The sequence below is a fragment of the Buceros rhinoceros genome, unplaced genomic scaffold, assembly GCF_000710305.1.
Source record: "Buceros rhinoceros silvestris isolate BGI_N320 unplaced genomic scaffold, ASM71030v1 scaffold45737, whole genome shotgun sequence".
Taxonomy (NCBI): Eukaryota; Metazoa; Chordata; class Aves; order Bucerotiformes; family Bucerotidae; genus Buceros; species Buceros rhinoceros.
Window position 1 is genome coordinate 103 of NW_010423669.1, and position 17,770 is coordinate 17,872.

A 17,770-nucleotide genomic window follows, 5' to 3' on the forward strand; every position below is an offset into this window, starting at 1 on the left:
GCCGCGGAAACCTTCCCCCACTGCGTCTCGGCTGTAGACACGGCGCAGACAGTGTGTGTGTGACACTGCGCAGAACCAGCGCTACTGGTTTTTATGGGGCTTGTCTGGTGGAGGGAAGGAGAATAGGGGCAGCTGAATAGAGATCTGACCACTCAACCTAGGAAAACATGCAGGGAGAGCAACAGAAATGTAGCTGAGGACATAAAAAGCGTTTTTTGTTACATTAAAAGAGATATAGATCAAGGCTATTGAGAATAAAAAAACCCCCTCGAGCACTGACTTGAGGACAATAAGAAATACCTGTAACTCCCATCGTATTTGAACAAGTATTCTGGATTTATTGGCAGCACAACTGCCAATTCAGTGGTTAGACTTGAAGAAACCCTTAAACACCGGACAACACGCATCAGGTTCTGTTGGGGTGTCGCAGTAGGTGAGACGGGTATCAGTCAGCTCAGCGCCTGGTCTTACAAAGGTCTTTTAAGATCTTGCCTCTTTAAGCCATAAATAAAAGCAAAAGGCTGTAAGAGCAAGGTGTTTGTGGGTTATTGTATGTAACTTATTAAATAAGAATCCACTCAATTAAGACTTGATGTAAAAAAACCCCTTAATTTATTAATTCACTTAGAAAATTTTGCAAAGAGATGCTGGGAACAAGCAACCAAGCTTCAGCCATTGCAGAACATTTACCTGTTTTCCCTTCCTGAACTCTGTATGAGGAACAGAGACCGGTTCCTCCTACCCAGGATCCATTTACCTGTATCTTCACAGGTAAATGGTATTTCCAAGTTGGCCTGAATCTTCCACCTTAAATTCTTAGCCTGAATGATGAGAAATCAAACATCGACGGCGGTGGTGGGGGTGGGGGGGAATCCATCACTGGAGTAACTTGCACAGCAGCTTTTGTTTGGTTTGTTTTTTTCCACTGGCTGGCACATCACTTGTTTTTCTCTCGCATGATGCAGTCACAGCAAGGAAACAGTGGCCAAAGGCACTCTCTGTTAATCCCTCCAGTCAGCAAAAGCCCACAAAATATGCCGAAGGAATCCTACAGCGTGGTTATAGAGCCTGGCAGTGCAGACCTTTTCCATGGACAAAAAAATGACTAGAGGAGTTCCAGATCTGCCTTGGATTTTTTTTAACCATATGCTGCATTCCCAGAGGTTCAGCCAGGCTTATCTTTCCCTGACAGAAGTCCTAACCAAGCATCAGCATCAGCCAGGATCTGCTGTGATGTCTGTGAAGAGCTGACAGGACTTCAGGCTGGCCCCAAAGGACGGTGGCCAAAGCAAGGAACATCTCTGTGTTACGGGTTAGAATCGGTGCCTGTGTATCGCACAGATCGAACCATCCCAGAACACTGAGCCGCTGGGGGCACCGCTGTGGCAGTTACCAGTGCAGCAAGCCCCCACCCGCTCAATCAGGCGGAGCACCAGTGACCTGCTGTCTTCTGGGGCTGCAACCAGTCGATTCTCTCCTTTCCAGTGAAGGTCTCCACAGCCCAGCAGTGCTGGCACATCTCCACTTCTCGTACCACTGGCACAAACTTCAGAGTTCTGGGTGGGGTGAGCAGAACCACTGGCCCTACTTCAAACACACGCAGCGAGGAGTTAATGACACTTGTGGTAACACGGCATCCGGTGACTTTGGGCACTGTGCCTCATGCTGAAATCAGTGCCTGAAGCAGCGGAATAACCGTTTTCCTGTTACAAACGCATCGGTGTTTGGTGCAGTAACAGCAACACATCATCCCACACCTGGTTACTTTCTGGTTTCTTTCACTCCCAGCTGGCAGCCCCGTGACCAGCGGCTGTGCCTGGACTGGCGGCCTCAAACCCTCATGTCACAGTGCTCGGAAGTCGACAGAAGAGCATTATCCTGTCCCTCAGCTGCTTCTACAGAAAACAGCAATTATAACATTCCTCTTTACCAACCCAAAGGAGAACCAATCCCTGAGAGGAGTAAAACTCTCCAAGAGTGTTTCTGTAGCTGGTATCACTTAACTAGAACATACAGATCCTGGTGATGTACCCAGCAAGCCTCCGGCCAAGGGAGTCATTGGCCCTTAAAAACCACACAACGGCATTGCAGGAAGTTCTAGTTCCACTAAATACCTTTTTTCACTGATCCTTTGAACAGGTGATTAAATTCCTGTGAAGAAAAAGCATCTCACCACAAACAGTACATTTTCCCCTTGCAGTTAATACCGAGGAATCCTGAAAATGGGAACGTTTTAAACCTCTCCAGCAATTCACGCTGCTGCTCAGATTCTCGTGAGGGACAACACTAAGATTTTGCTTCTCTAGATGTTTCCTAGGCGTCATACCCAACATTTGGTTTTCTCCTTGTACCACTGTGGAAGATCCACGTGCTGCAGTAACTAGTCCATCACAGAAACATCCAGCTGGAACCACCATGTACTAGTTTTCCTCACAGCAGTGACTCATTCTGGATGTCAAAAAGAGGGGCTGACTAGGGCAATACTAGTCACACAATCATTGCTCAAGTCTTGGCAAGACGAATCCCACGTAGCACTACAGAGCAAGGGAGGCAGTTAAGTTCTTTATTAATGACAATGGAAACAAAATAAAAGTGAAAAAGCAAACAGTTACTTCTTTAAATATAAAGTTTCTCGTCATCTGGTGTTGTCAGGCTCCTTTTTTTCCCCTCTTATTTTTTTCAGGCGTGGTTACAAAAATCCATAGAGGATTTAGGGAAACATGATACAGTTCAAGATGAACTTGTCACCTATGACAAAGTTGGAACAGCAAACATTGTATAAAGAGAAAAACTCAAAATGTATTTACAAATTCATCCTTTGTAGTCGTTGAGAAATTTCTTGGCTACCGAGCGGTGTGTGCAGTACATTCCAAAAGGCATCACCCAATCAGAGTCACTTCACATAAAACTAAGCCGAAAGACAGATTGTCTAAAAATAAGGCCAGCTTCATTCTTAATTTATGCGTTTGAGGACCAGAATTTTCTGGTACTTCTACATCAATAAAAAAAGAGCGTAAGAGCACCTGATGTCACCCAAATGGGACACACAGACCGAACGGTGGGTTTCGTTCTCAGCAGTTGTTGTCAAGAGTAGAAACTCTGGAGAAGGGACAGGAGTACACACCTGCTTTTGCCGTCTTGCCTATTGCTACTTGTAAATGCTTGTATAAAACCAAATCCCCACACCGAATCTGCAACATGATCATAAATAGGCAATAGTTTAAAAGTGTAAGATATGATCTTCTCCAACTATCAAGCTGTTTCGCACTTCAGGAAAAAAAGTGAACAAAGCCAAAACACCTTTCTTTTCCTCGCCCTCCCTCCCTCTGCCCACCCCCCCAAGCCCCCTCCCCATTTCCAAAGGAAAAAACCAAAAGTTATACTCTGAGGAATATTCAAACTGGCACCAACATTCATGCTAGTTGCCCTGATGTGCAACGGAGAGTTCACGTACAACTGTCAGGGATATCCTTATGCAGTAGCCCCAAAGAGTTCAGCTTCTGAAACAGTTCCTTTTGCTCCAGCAGCAATCCCATCAGGTGTGGCGTGGGCAGCGTCCAGAGGGCGCTGGAATGTCCAACACTCTGCGTCGATCTTCGTATTCGTCAGTGTCTGTGGAATCTTCGTCTTCATCCACTGCGTATTCATTATGATTCGTTTCCTGATACGAAACACACCCAGATTTCATTAAAATCCTCTATTCCCATGGTTAGAAGATAGCAGTAACAAATGCCTAGACAAACCTGAACCCTGTATTATCACTGAAGCAGAAGCAGAAGATGCGCCGTGTCCCAAATCCAACTCCTGACCAAGTTTCATTTGCAGTAGGGATCATTGTGCCAAACTACTTGACCTTAACCCAGTAAATATCCATTAACCTTCATTATTTCACACCTACACCTATGCAAGGCTACAATTCACTACCTCAGCTGAACCAGTTTTCTTGGTGGCTTATGTTCCCTTTCAATAAAAGTAGCTGAAAAACAAAGGGTCATAACTACCTTTAACACAGGCTGAGCAAAAGAGAAAAGCAGGTTCTTTTGACAGTCGGCTGAAGGGAAGGAGGTTGTAACTCCTGTAAATGGGAGGCAGGGTTAAGAGGTGCCATTTTCAGCTGAAGCACGACATCTGCTGGAGCTGTGGTGATGAGAGTCTCAGACCCCCCGGAAAACGTGAGGAAGCAGACACGCAGTCGCCTGCCCCTGGGAAAGACTCAGTGCTTGCACAAGAACTTTCAAGTTCTATCTGAATTGGTCACTAAATAATGGCGATGCTACTGGTAAAATAAATAAAGCATTCTTCACTAAACGAGCCAGAGCAAAGGGAGAAATTATGGGCTTCACCTGCAATCTCCCAACTAAAACTACTTCATAATTAACAGTAACTTAAGTATCTCAATGATTTGCAAATTAAGAACTTTGAAATAGGCCCTGGACAGACAGACACAGAGACAGACGTTCCCGTGCCTGCAGGCATGGGAGGGGCAGCTGTGTTCAGACACAGGCCAACAGAACGGTCACACTCTGCCTCTGTTGAGGGCCCACAGGGCCCCTGATCTTACTGACACAACCAAATTTGACCCTGATACCAGACAGAGGTGGGGACTTGAGAAAGACCCATGTACCGCACCCTGCGAATGCTGGGGCTGAGGGTCTTGAATTCAGCTGGTTGTGTGACATGTCAAAGCAAGGAGGACATGTGGCTCTACCCACGTGCAAACTGCTACAGAGGTTACTGCAGCTGCTAGACTTAGTCCCAACTGGAGCGTGTTGTGTCTGGATTTATCAATCTGGATAGTGCTCAGTATTGTAATTTTTGCTCCAGAAGTGTTTTCTGATCAATAAACGTTCCAGCAGCTGAAATGAATTCATATAGTGGGAAACTGCCAAAGTCTCAGACCAAGGGATACCTTTAGATTTTTTTGAGAAATGGTACTGAAAGAAAAAGCAATTTTCAAGGAAAGCATCAAAACTGAAAAACAACATGACACTGATGTTTAAACACACAGTTACACTGTCCTAGTAACATTAATCCAAGTGTTCTGGGAAAACAGGAGGTCAGAGAAAAAAAATTATCCAGGATTAGCACAACTGCACCTCCACTTACCATTCGTGCTGTAGACACCTTGAACGTTGGACACACCATGTGAAATTTGGGAATTGTGACGTTAAAGAATTTGTCCTTGTAGTAGAGGCAATGGAAGGTATAATACCCCTCCATGTACCCAGAGGTTGTGGAAAACGTGGTACAGCTGGTGTATTCATAGACTCTCCCCGGACTGATAATGGGAAACTCCCCTGTTGGGAAAAGTGAGGACTGAGGTAGAACAACGATTCAGCAGTTGGCTGAAGCACTTGCACTCCACACCACATTCAGGCAAATCATTTCATATTCCAGTGGATGCATAAATGCTCTTCAGATGGTTTTTTAACATCAATAGTTGCTGAGAACCATTTAACTGCCAACACGTTCAGACATCCCTTCAGAACAACTTGAAAGAAAGGGATGCGTATCCATCGGTTCTGTCTTTAGAGCAACAAAATGCTTTTGATGCACGACTACCACCCTCCGTCACCACAAACAGCTAATGATGTAACTTCTGAAACAGGTCCTTTAAATACACAAATGCTCTCTCTGCTGGGTTCCTAAAAGCAGTCTTACTCACTGAAGGTACTTACCAACTACTCCAGGACCCTGAACTTCTTCTACATCACCTTTGGCATTTGTTATTCTCCAGTACCGACTGTCCAGCTGACAAGCCTTCTCAGGAAGAGCATCTTTGGACATTTCAATTCTAGAAGCCAAAGGACATGCTACATGGTTATGCAACTGCTTTCATACACGTATAAGAAATGCTTTAGTATCCTTGGGATTGCTCTCCAAGCAGACTGGGCAAAAAAGCCCTCCAACAACTAAGGGTAAAATATACTGAATCAGTTGTTGGGAGCCATCTCCATGCCCCTGCTTCACATCTGCCGTGATTTACCCCTTTCTAAACCACAAGAGCTACTCGTAACTTCCTCCCCCACCCATCACTGTACTTCACCAATTACCAACTTGACTGGTACTTAATGATTAGTATTTTTTTATTACTAAGTACAGCATGTGGAGCACATCCCATTCATTTTAGAACGGCTTTGAACACTGTGCTTAGATTTGCAGAACCTGATGCTTTGAACATCACACAGGTCTTTCCTGTACTGTAAGATTTAATTCAGTTACGGTTTTTACCTGATTCTGTAAGTGAAGAAATAATGCGGTGGATGTACAGAACTGAGTTCGGGTAGAAAAGATGTGGACACAGAAACAGTAATATCTCCTGTGGTAGCCACACAATCTTTATCATGCACATACCTGCAGAAAGGAGGACAGTAATTCTGCCGTAGCTCCGTATGGTCAATACAGAAAGCTAAACACAAAGTGATTAATTCATTACTAGTAACAGCACTGTGGTGCCAGGTTAAGAGTAATTCTTAACTTGTCATTTGGCAGGTGAATAACGGACGGACACAGTGTCTTCATGGTGTAGACTTGACCATCACCTAAACTACGGAACTCTCTGTACCTCCATTAATGCCTGTATTATGCTGGGTGTTTAATTTGATCTGAAGTCAATGCAGACTTGTTTAATAAAGATGTGTTGTTACGCTATTTAAAAACCAAGCAACTCCTGCAGCAAATCAATTTACAGGTCAGGAACTTGACTCTTCAGCATCTGTTTGACAGAATTAAGGTTCCTGTTTATAATTAGAAGAAATGAAAAGCACATGAAGATTCAAAAAGCAGACAGGTCCCGTTTATTTACATAGTCAACAGTGTTATTTTAAAGACCAGTTTGCTGAAATAATTGCTTTTTTAATCACTCAGAGTCCTGCAGCAACAGCGCACTCACAGCAAGCAGGACAAATATGCCATTAACTAAATTTCAGATCAGTTATAATGCAAAATTCTGCTAATGCAAAGTTACAAACTCTGAAGCTTTTGCTAATAAAAACGAAGGTTTCAGCATTCTGGTTTACAGCTTTATCTGCAGTGAATTTCACGACCTTTCTTCTCTCTCCACCATCAGCTTCTGTATCAGATACCCAGAACTATTTGCAAAGAGGTCAGCACTCTAAAAACAACATCAAAACCTTGCAGTGAGTTATAAATTCCAGTCACAATACCTGAAAATCTGGTCTCTGATGATAGGATAACCCCCGGTTACAACTTTGTTTACGTAGGATGTAAACCACTCCAGGTAAGATGTACCTAGACGTGCCAAAGAAGAAGAGCATTCATAAGGACAGGCAAATGCACCACTAAGCACATCACAATACATACTTCAAGGAAACAGTTTAAAGCTTTTAGTATTTTCCTAACAGGCTCTCACTTCCTTCGATGAGTCAGGCAATATTCCAGCCCATTCTACCCAGCGAGAGTTAAGGGCACACCCTCCAGAAATGCCACAGCAAACAAAGACTCTCTTAGCCAAGTATTTCACATTTCGGTCGTGGTCTTCAAATGCTGGCGCCTCTCATTGTCTGGTTTCCTGCTCATGGCTGTTCTGCCGTGACTGGGAAAGGCAACAAGTGCAGCGGCCTGTGCTGCTTGCACAGCTGTTTCCAGTGATAGTGCTTACAAGAGGCATGCACGCCTGCGGGAGCATTTATGGGCTCCAGATCTCTGTAGGAGTAGAGTTTCTAAGAAACACACTAGCAAGGTGCAGAATTTCTCTCTCCTTAACTTAAAAACAAGGGTAAGTCACAGGCATCCTCCGCACTCGTGCTACAAACCCAGGAGACTGGCTTTGAAGAACCTATGATTTCATGCACTTAGAGCCATTGTCTGAGAAGAGCTTCTCATACTCCTACAGCCCCTGCTGAGGAGCAGCTTGACTTCCAAGCAGAGAGCCGAGCTGTCACGTTTCGCTCACAAAGAGGAAAGTTTCGAACAAGACATACCAGCTCTCCATAAAAGAATTTCTCAGCCATAAATCATCCAAGCATTACAACACGGAGCTCGACAGAAAAGCACAGAGTTCTTCAACTATCTGTCAAAACTACTGACACCAAACGGGATTTAAGCTGAAATACTAAAAAATGATGATCGTCGCCTCACTGCTGCGTTATCAAGTACTACCACCCCTGTTAGATTAAGGGTATTTCCCACTCCTCCTTTGAGCACAAGCTCTGTGTACTGTCCTTTGGCCTCCTGCAAGTTGAAGGAACTCCAGGTTTATTATCCTCCTTTCTACCACTAAGCCACAAAACGCAAACCTTGTATAAAGTAACTCCGAATGGAGAGCGGATCAACTTACGCTGCCACCCTCAAAACGACAAGATAAATGCTGTGTGTGAAACTTTTCCTCCGCCCTGCGAGAAGCCAAGATTAACCCTTTCAGCCAAGTGGAATACATTTAAATATGACGTTAGATCACCTCAATTCCAGAAAAGCAGCTACCTTGAGCAGCAATACCGATGCCCAGAGTATTACAGTCCATTAAAGTAGTACATCATCTTCAGGAGAGAAGCAAGTAACCAAGCTCCTGAGCTTTTGCTGTATCTTTCCTACGATGGTTCTAAAGCGCATGGTGCTATCTGCAATAAGACCTCTGTGAAAAGCAGATGTCAGGCTGGCTACTTCACATTGAAATCAGTTCACACAATCAGCTGGAACCTAGAAAGGTTTACTAAAAACAGGGAGGTTAAGAACTTGACTATTTCAACCCAAACCAGCAATGGTAGAGCGTTGCCTAATGTGGTTTCCCAACTGTAATATTACAGGATGACGTAATCGTTTTGTTTGGAAAAGTCCTTTCAGCTCCTCCAGTCCCAGCGTTCCCCCAGCACTGCCAGGTCCCCACTGACCCCTGTCCCTCAGCAGCACCTCCACACGGCTGGGAAACCCCTCCAGGGATGGGGACTCCACCACTGCCCTGGGCAGCCTGCGTCAGCCCTGCACAACCCCAGTGGGGAAGAGCTTGTTCCTCAGGGCCAACTTCAACCTCCCCTGGAACAACTGAAGGCCGGTTCCTCTCGTCCTGTTGCTTGTTCCTGGGGAGAAGAGACCGACTCCCCCCTCGCTCCACTCTCCTGTCAGGGAGTTATCAGACCCAGAAGGTCTCCCCTGAGTTTCCTTCTCTCCAGGCTAAACACCCCCAGGTCCCTCAGCTGTTCCTCAGCACATTGTGCTCCAGACCCTGCTCCAGCTCCGTTGCCCTTCTCTGGACACGCTCCAGCCCCTCAATGTCCTTCTCGGAGTGAGGGGCCCAAACTGAACCCAGAATTTGAGGTGCGGCCTCACCAGTGCCCCCAGTACAGGGGGACAATCACTCCCTTACTCCTGCTGACCACACCAATGCTGATACAAGCCAGGGTGCTGTTGGCCTTCTTGGCCACTTGGGCACACTGCTGGCTCATATTTGGCCACTGGCGACCAACACCTCCAGGTCCTTTTCTGCTGGGGAAAATTAGGATATATTAACACATACATTCTAAGAAATGTGTAAGGCTAACTTTAACTATTTTGATGCCATTCATTACACACGTGCTTTCTCACTGAAAGGAATTAATTTAGACACAGCCAAAATTACCATATTCCAGTGGATTAACAAAAAGAAATAATCAAAACACCATTCCTGTCATGTACATGTCAGACAGATGATCACAGCAGGTTACTACAGAACCAAACAACCGTTACACAGTTGTACTCTTCCCTCCTTTATCCTTTGAACAAAGCAATCAGCAAATCTAAAATCCAGCAAGGTTTTCTTCTGCAGCTGAAGTTTACAGTTAATTAGATTTCATTAAAGGACACAAAATATTTTCGACTTCTAGCATGGTTGCAAAAACTACTGAGGAAAACAAAACAATCTTTCTGTCCACTTGGGTGTTGTATTTAGCAGCTGCTTACATCACCCCATGAGGGCTCACTTAAAGGTTTGGCTCATCTCGTCAGACAGGTTGCTTTGTTCAAGCCATACTGACACACGTTTTCTGAACAGCACAATTGAAATATCTTCCAGAATAGCTTAGACAAAGTGTTACCTGTAATGAACATGTCAATAGCAGATGGGTTGCGAGCCATTTGGTCCTAAAAGGGAAAGCAGGTTATGGGTGCATTAGAAGGAAAGTGTTAGACTTCCAAGGTTAAAATTCAACACTGGAATATAACATAGGGAACACTTTCCCTATATTCACTAACCTAAAATTCAGCTGCTTAATATCTCATTATACTCCCAGTCAGATATTAAAACATATAAAATACACATGCCTGTCCCCATGGGTGCTCATGTGATCACTGAATATACAACTTGAACATTCTGCTAAGACTCATGCATATGAAATCAGATTTAATGCATCACTCAAGAAAACAAGGTCCCCAAAAATACTGCCTTAGAACAGAAGCACAGAACAGCTGAGGCTGGAAGAGACCTCTGGAGATGATCGGCCTAATCCCTCTGCTTGAGGAGGAGATAGATACAGATGCTGATCTTCCATAATGGAGAAGCTTTTCTTCCTTACAGAAACAAGGACAAGAGTACATACCTGTCACAGTTTGAACAAATTAAATTAATAAGGATGAACGTTGTCCACCATCATAAACCTATAGAAATGGCTACAGCCATTAACAACTTCATGGAAATGTCTTTCTCTAACCATTCCACCTCTGGGCTTTGATGAAAACCAGGTGGCAACTCAGGGGCAAGTAACAAAGGAATATGATCTCCTAGTATTCACTTTCTGCTATGTAAAATATCTCAGGTGTCTGATAACATGCCAAGGGACACCATCAATCATTAGGTAAGTACATTTACAAGTATAAACCTATCTTCCTTACTGGACATTGATAGAAGATCTCGTATTTATTTCGTCCCTCCACACTCTCCAGGGCCATGTATTGACTCAGGCCGGTATGAATGCAAAACGTGAGAGGGAGGCATTGCTTCAGCCCCAGCCTCTGCTGAAAACCTCCAGCCGCCGTGTCGATGTCCAGCAAGTCTTCGGAGCGGTAGTGGTTCGACAGTGCCATGCTTCCCATCAAACTTGACAGACAACAAAGAAAGAAAAGATAAACAGAAGGTATCACGCACAAGGCAAAGAAAGCTTTACATCTTTTCTAAGCACTGATTCTATCCATGCTCTAGAGGCATCAGACTTAGATGAAGTCCAGGTCTAATATCAGAGTAAACATCATAAACAATAACCAAACAATAACTCTCTCAGAGAGATTATAATCTCAGTATAAAAACAAAGGCACACAGACAGAAGTAAACAGAGATACAAGGAAAGAATGAGGCATCACCAGCATGACATGGCAAGACCATCAATTGTCTGATTTTTTCCTCTAGCTTTTTGAATGGGATGTTTTATTTGTTTGTTTTGGACAGTAAGGAAGCGACGCTAAAGACAGCAACAGCAGCCTCTCTATACGTAAGAATACACACATTTGTAAAAAGGTACTGCTACTCTGAAACATGGAACAGATAGGAATGGAGGGGAGCATTGGAACCTAATGTTGATATGCGTGTTGGGCTAGATGAGAGCTAGGGTGAAAATAAAAAACCCAAGCAACCTCCACTCACTCTAATAAAGAGGCTGATAATGGAAGAACGGGAAGAAGAGGTAACAATCAAATTAACCAGTTACAAGGGCACAGACTACAGCAGTGCACTCAGCAGTACGAGGAGGACACAAACCTGTAAAGTTCACCTCCCCACCCATTCTCCCTTGTAATTTGCCTTTCCCTGATGTTCTCCGATGTAAACTCTTGCAGGTGCTATGCTTTTACTGGTGTTATGAAAGCAGTGACTCAGGCACAAGCTGCCACATGTCAGTATGATATAAGCTGCTTCCCATCTTGGGCAACATGTTCCATTCCTCTTTCTCCTTACAAAGTTTTGCCCGGAATTAGCACGTTGCACAGTTTAAAAAGCAATGCTAACATGTAAACACAGAAACCTGAAGCATCTAGTGACGACAGCCAGTCCCAAATATCCTCCACTTCTGATCTAAAATCCCACAACTTGCTGCACAGACTTCCACTACCTACACCTGATCTCTCCAGCACTCATCTCCTCCAAGAAAGCAAGCCCGTCCCCAGCAGCAAGACCATGCCTTCCACACTCAGAGTGGTTCCATATGTCAGAGTCCACCAGTCAGTGCTCTACCAAGGCTTGTCAAACAGTGTGTAAGGCTCAGGCTTTCTCTTTGAGGGCCTAGCACTGGACCAGAGCCTACAGGCAGTTGTTCAAGCTCCAAGGCATGCCCAAAGGCATACGTCTGCTCCTGCAACCGTTCCACAGGCACATCATCACAGTGGAAGCTTCGTGGCAGTGGAAAAGCAGCAGGAAGAGCAGGAAGCACACAAGGTGCAGAGCTCCATTTGAAGTCTACAGCACTAGGACATGTATCTGCTCTTAAAAAAAGTCTCTCCTGAAGAAGCAACAGAACTAGAAGTTGTCTTATGGCTGCATAAAGCTGTTTCCCATATCTCTTCTGCACAGACAATGCTAGAATTGGAGAAAGCTGCTCCTTCTTTACTCGTGAAGTTTCTGGTAGAGCAAATTGAATGCGTTGCTCCCTACAGACATCAGTTTTCCATCTTTTGACAACGTTTGCAGCAATTCATCAAGTGCTGGGCTGTAAAGTTTTTCTATAGCTGGCAGATAGGAAACTATGTTTGGTCATTCATCTTATCATCATCATCATCATGGCTTGGCTTCATGAACGAAGATCTGGGAAGGGCTTTTCCCACGCTCACTGCAAGCGATGAGTGCACCCTTCAGGGCTGCGCAGTGGGTTTTTTAGGTGAGGTGCAGCGTGCGCGGAACCAGCCCCACCCTTTACACCTGAGGTTCATCTGCCAGGGCCTAGCAAGCTTGGACAGTGACAGCGAAGTCCTCGGGTCATAGGTTTGGTTAGAGTGTCCTTCTCTTAGATGATGGATGCCTTACAGGGCTAAACGAGCTCCATCTGCCTGGGTTTGGGGTCAGAGTTGTCCTTCTCCTAGGATGGCTGCCCGAAGGCTAGTGAGCCCATCCTGCCCGTGGACACGCTTTGTCTGACCCTTCAGTTGAGACCTGTCTGGCCTGGGAGACCCCCCCGGAGGCACATGCCACCACCAGCACAGCTCTCAACCTCACGTGGGCATGCAAGCTCCTTCCCCACGGCAAGGGGGTGCCTGTGAAAGAGTTGCTGCTCTACCTCCGGACATCACAGACCCGGGCACGGGGCGGCTAGGGCCTGCCAAGAACAGGAGTCCTGGAGGGGCATTCGTCTTCTAACCTTAATGTAAAAGGAGTATTTAATTGCTGAAATCACCATCAAATCTACAGAGAAAACTTAATTTGCAGAACTGACATTTTGATTCTATTTAAAAGGACAACTTGGTTTGAAAGTTATTCCCTAACGATTTGAAAGAAAAAAGTTATTGAATAATGAAGCCTGGAGAGTGCAAAAGGCCAACTGACTTATGTAATACAAAGCAAAACTTTAGGGGAGCAACACGCAGCAGTATCGTTAGCAGTCTAACAGCTGGGCATTTTGGTTATTGTAACAACTACAAAAAAAAGGGTTCTCACTAGGAAAAAGGACTGAAGTGCAGAGTAATCCGAGCCATTAGAAATCTACACTGCACTTTCAACTACTTCGGAGACTAGAAAGAGCCAATCCCAGAAGACAAGCAGTCACTCGGTTACAACACATTTAAATGCTTCATTTATCCCGTTCAGCAGACAGTTTGTCTTTCTAATAAATAAACCATCCAAGAAATACAAGAGGAATTAATAACTTGGTACGTTGTTTTCGCTCCTTACCCAGGAACAACCAGCTTCTGTCCGTTATGAATACGAAATGAACACCGATAATCATCAGGGAGTTTGCAGCCTATCTGTGCTTCCACAGCATCTAGATCTTCCTCCCGCACACTCTCTGGGTACAAAAAGAAACAGAGTGGTAAGTGGCAGATTTGGACAGGGAAATCAAGAACTGCTGCTCCAATGAAACTCAGATATAATGCTGCTTCACTACTCTGCCCCAAGTGCCCAGTAAGCTGTTCCCGACTAAGGGAGCTTGTGTTAAGATCTCTCCTTTAAAGTTCTTAAAAGTTCTTATTTCACATCATTTCATCAGAGCTGCGTGGCTAAAAGCAAGGCAAAAACTAGCTACATTCTGGACATAACAGCATGTTTTCAAGGGCCAAAGAGAATTTTTAGTAGCCCCGGCCACCTTAGCGTGACCATGTCACATCAGCCAACCTACTAGAGAAAGCAGGTACCCACCGTACCTTTCAAAGAGCCAATCATCCGAGGACAGCGCTGCCCTAAGTATTTCTCTAGGTCATCCCAGGCTTTTTTCAGTGTAGCATAGTACCGGATATATCTTCCGAGGTCACAGTAGGTACTGATGAAGATGGCTTTCCAGCTCTGATTGCGTTGACTTTTTTCCTCTCTAAGTGAAAATTAAGAAAATAAGTTCAAAAACCAGCCTAAGAAGCTCGATGTCTAAACCCCGGAAGTGAGTATTTGTTCTTTGGCAGAAACAGTATGCACAACACGAAGCCAGGAACACTCTGAGCCACGTGAATCTACACAAAGAATTCATTCCAGCATCTATTCAACAGCAAGTTGGAAAATAATTAGGAAACATTTTGGTTATTTAATATCAGGGGAAAATTCAGAACCAGTATTGCTTTAAACCGAGTGCTGTCTAAATAGAACTGGTGACTAGCAACTCACATCACATCTCACACATCTGCAGAGAAGGTCTTAAAACAACCCCACATTTTTTGATCTACTGTATTAGTCGCAAACTGCTTTATCTACCCAAGGAGAAGGATTAAGGGGCAAACCAGGGAGTTAAATGGAAACTCTGTGCGCTGATCTGGCAAGTCAGTGTCTGAAGGAATTACTGCATATTCAGGTCTCCTCACAGGCACAACAGCAGGCGATGGGAGCCAGCTGCCAAAAAAGTGCTGACTAACATCTGACAAAGGATGCTTGCCTCCAAACTGTAGCAGCCCTTGCATCTTTGTGTTAGGATATATTCCAGCTCCTCAAACTCCAGCCAGCATGCTCAATCTAAAAGATTTAGTACAGCTTCACACACCTAAATAAAAATGTAACAATTAAGAAGTCTTCACATCATCATTTAAGCTCTAAAATCAGAGGAGAATTTTACTTCTTGAAGAAGAGTTGGCAGAAAAAAAGCAGATGAAGTTTAACCTGGGCAGCACTCAGAATATTCCTTTCCTCCCTAGAATATCTGGTGTCCAATAAGGTCAAGCTAGAGCTTTCAGCCCAGGCATTAACAGGGCACCCCTTCTCTACTCATCACAAAACTTTTTAATGCTCGCATATTCATGAAGCTTTTTCAGGAAGTTAACATTTTTTATACCTCTAACCTTTCGTCATTTGAAGGTGAGAAGCTGGCGAACACCAATTCGGTCTTAAAGTTACTAAAAGTGACGAGGACGTAAACAGACAGCACTGGAAAAAAGGCTTCATCCAACCACACTTACTCGGAAATAAGCCAGTATTTCTTGCAGTGTCTCTTCCACAACGGATCGTGGCTTGACAGCTGATTTAATCTTCGACTTAAATAGCAGCAACTATAAATATAAAATCAATAAATTTGATCGCAAAAGAGTAGCAAAACAAACATGGATAAATCCCGACCAGTACATTCCACGTTGCGTTCTCATGAGTTAAATACAGAGTTTGGAAGTTAGTTAGCTGTATGTTTTAGACGTGTGCTTACAACGGTTCAAAGTCTTCGCTGCAGCTGTGTAAGTTGTGAACTACTTTTCTACACACTTGGAGTACTGTCAGCAATGAAGTAATTTTGTAGAGCGGGTCATCCTGGAGACCTATGCCATGGTAAACACTGTCTGAAAGATTCCAGCATGACCCCGCTCCACCAGCGCTGAGAATTCCAGTAGCACAGGCTAGTGTTATGATTTATATCACTCTCCTATCTGTATTGTCTCTACCTTGTCCACCATCTCCATGCTACTGAGAGCTCAAACAGCAAGCTAAGGCAACTGCAGTTTGTGTATTACAAAGTTATTTAAACAACTTAAAGTGGAAAGTAACAAACTTCATGAGGAGAAACAAAGACAGAGGAAAACTACAAAGGATGAGAGACCTGAGGCTCACTCCAGTGAAGACTATACATAAGCTCTTGCCACTGCGTCACAGGTAACATCACTACTTCAGGAAATTAAAAGAATCAGGTCCTGCACTATGCAGCACTACCGCAAATGCAGTATTAAAACTGTGTAGAACAGAGGTCTAAAACTGTCCTCAGATATCATTTAAGTTGATCCTGGCTTGATGCAAGGAGATAGCAAAAGCTACCCTCAATTCCTGATGCCTGCTAACTTGCTTTCTAAAAGCAGCAAGGGAGGTGCCATCACAGTCTGTTCCCTTATTTACCTCCACAGTTATAAAGCCTGTCTGGAACACAGTTACCTATACAGAAATACAGATACAAATACATACAGATACAAACAAAGATGCCTCTTGGTCTTGTCTTTGATAAGTTAAATCAAAGTCCAAGGCTGGTCGGAACACCTTGCAGTGAGACTACAGAATTATTTGTATTTACCTGTGCAATCCAATCTTTTTTTCCCTCCCCAACATCCATTATAAGCTGTTCACACTAGAATTGTATTAATATTTTAAAACCAAACTCAACCAATTGATTCCCCTGTATCCCCAACCATTACCCTTCCCCTCCACAAGGGCACAGACGTCAACTTATTCACTTCAAACGCTGACATTTGGCCACGTAAGAACCTCATTCATGACAGGGGGAATTTCTATTTGTATTTTTTGGGGAGCCAAGCAGAAATATTCCAAAGTCAAAGCCCTTGCAGAAATCTCTTGTTTCGGTGTTTATCCGCCAAGCCTGTAATTTCTGGTAGGAAAGAAGTCACTCTGGCATCAGACATGATCAAAGATGCAATTAAAGCCATTCTCGTTAATTACATAAATATTTGGTCACCTGTCAGCTCTTCCATTAAGAGCCTTCCCTTCCAACCAACCTGGGGTGTACTAGGGAAACTGTAATGTTTGTGATGGTCAGAGCATATATATGTCACTACAACAAACTAGAGATGCCCTCAATTAATGCTTTGAGTGCGACAAACACTCCTCCCTCTTTGATTAAATACTGTGATTTCAATCACTGCCAGTGCTTGTGCTTCACGGGTAAGGTTTTTGCTGAAAACATACTCTCATCTTCACCGAATGACTCAGAACTCTTCAGCCATCTACTAAAGCGTCCAGGAAGAGCTTGCAACTTTTAGTCATGTTTTTCTGCCTGGCAAGTCCTACTTCTTTTCGTTTGGTTTTCCTCAAACAACAGCTCGTTCAAATAATGCAATATATTTACTGGCAGCAAGACCACCCTTTGTGAGCCCACGGATACGTGACAGTTTCAGGGAATTACTGATTTCATGAGTTCAGTTACTGGTTCATCTCTAAGTCATAATTTTGCTACAAACAAAACCAACAAATACTGGGGGAGAAAAAAACAGGGAACATTTAAAAAAAAAAAGGAGCAAAACCCCACACTGTTCCTGGAAGGGGACGATGCCTGGGGATGTGTCTCCACGCAGCAGCTCCTCCAGAACGAGCCAAACCCTCTCCCACAGAGCGGGAGCGCTTCGGGAGGGCTGTGCCTGTCACCCGGTCCGGTTCCCCGACCCTGTCTGCTGGCACAACCATCCACGCACCGAAAAGTTGTGCAACCCAGCGCTGCCGGCAGCTGAGAGCCGCCTCCGC

The 17,770-nt window shown here is 44.3% G+C and overlaps 1 protein-coding gene across 1 annotated transcript; it reads right to left on the reverse strand.

Annotated features, from left to right (window-relative positions):
* Positions 1-3,535: 3,535 nt before the first annotated feature.
* FBXO3 (F-box protein 3) lies at positions 3,536-15,591 on the reverse strand (the record flags this gene model as incomplete). The annotated part of the gene is made up of 10 exons (XM_010140471.1): positions 3,536-3,661; positions 5,107-5,297; positions 5,679-5,794; positions 6,232-6,354; positions 7,167-7,251; positions 10,029-10,074; positions 10,822-11,026; positions 13,799-13,913; positions 14,269-14,432; positions 15,502-15,591. Coding segments are annotated over 10 exons (1,261 nt in total), but the record flags the coding sequence as incomplete, so codon positions are not given.
* Between the last annotated feature and the right edge of the window lie 2,179 nt (positions 15,592-17,770).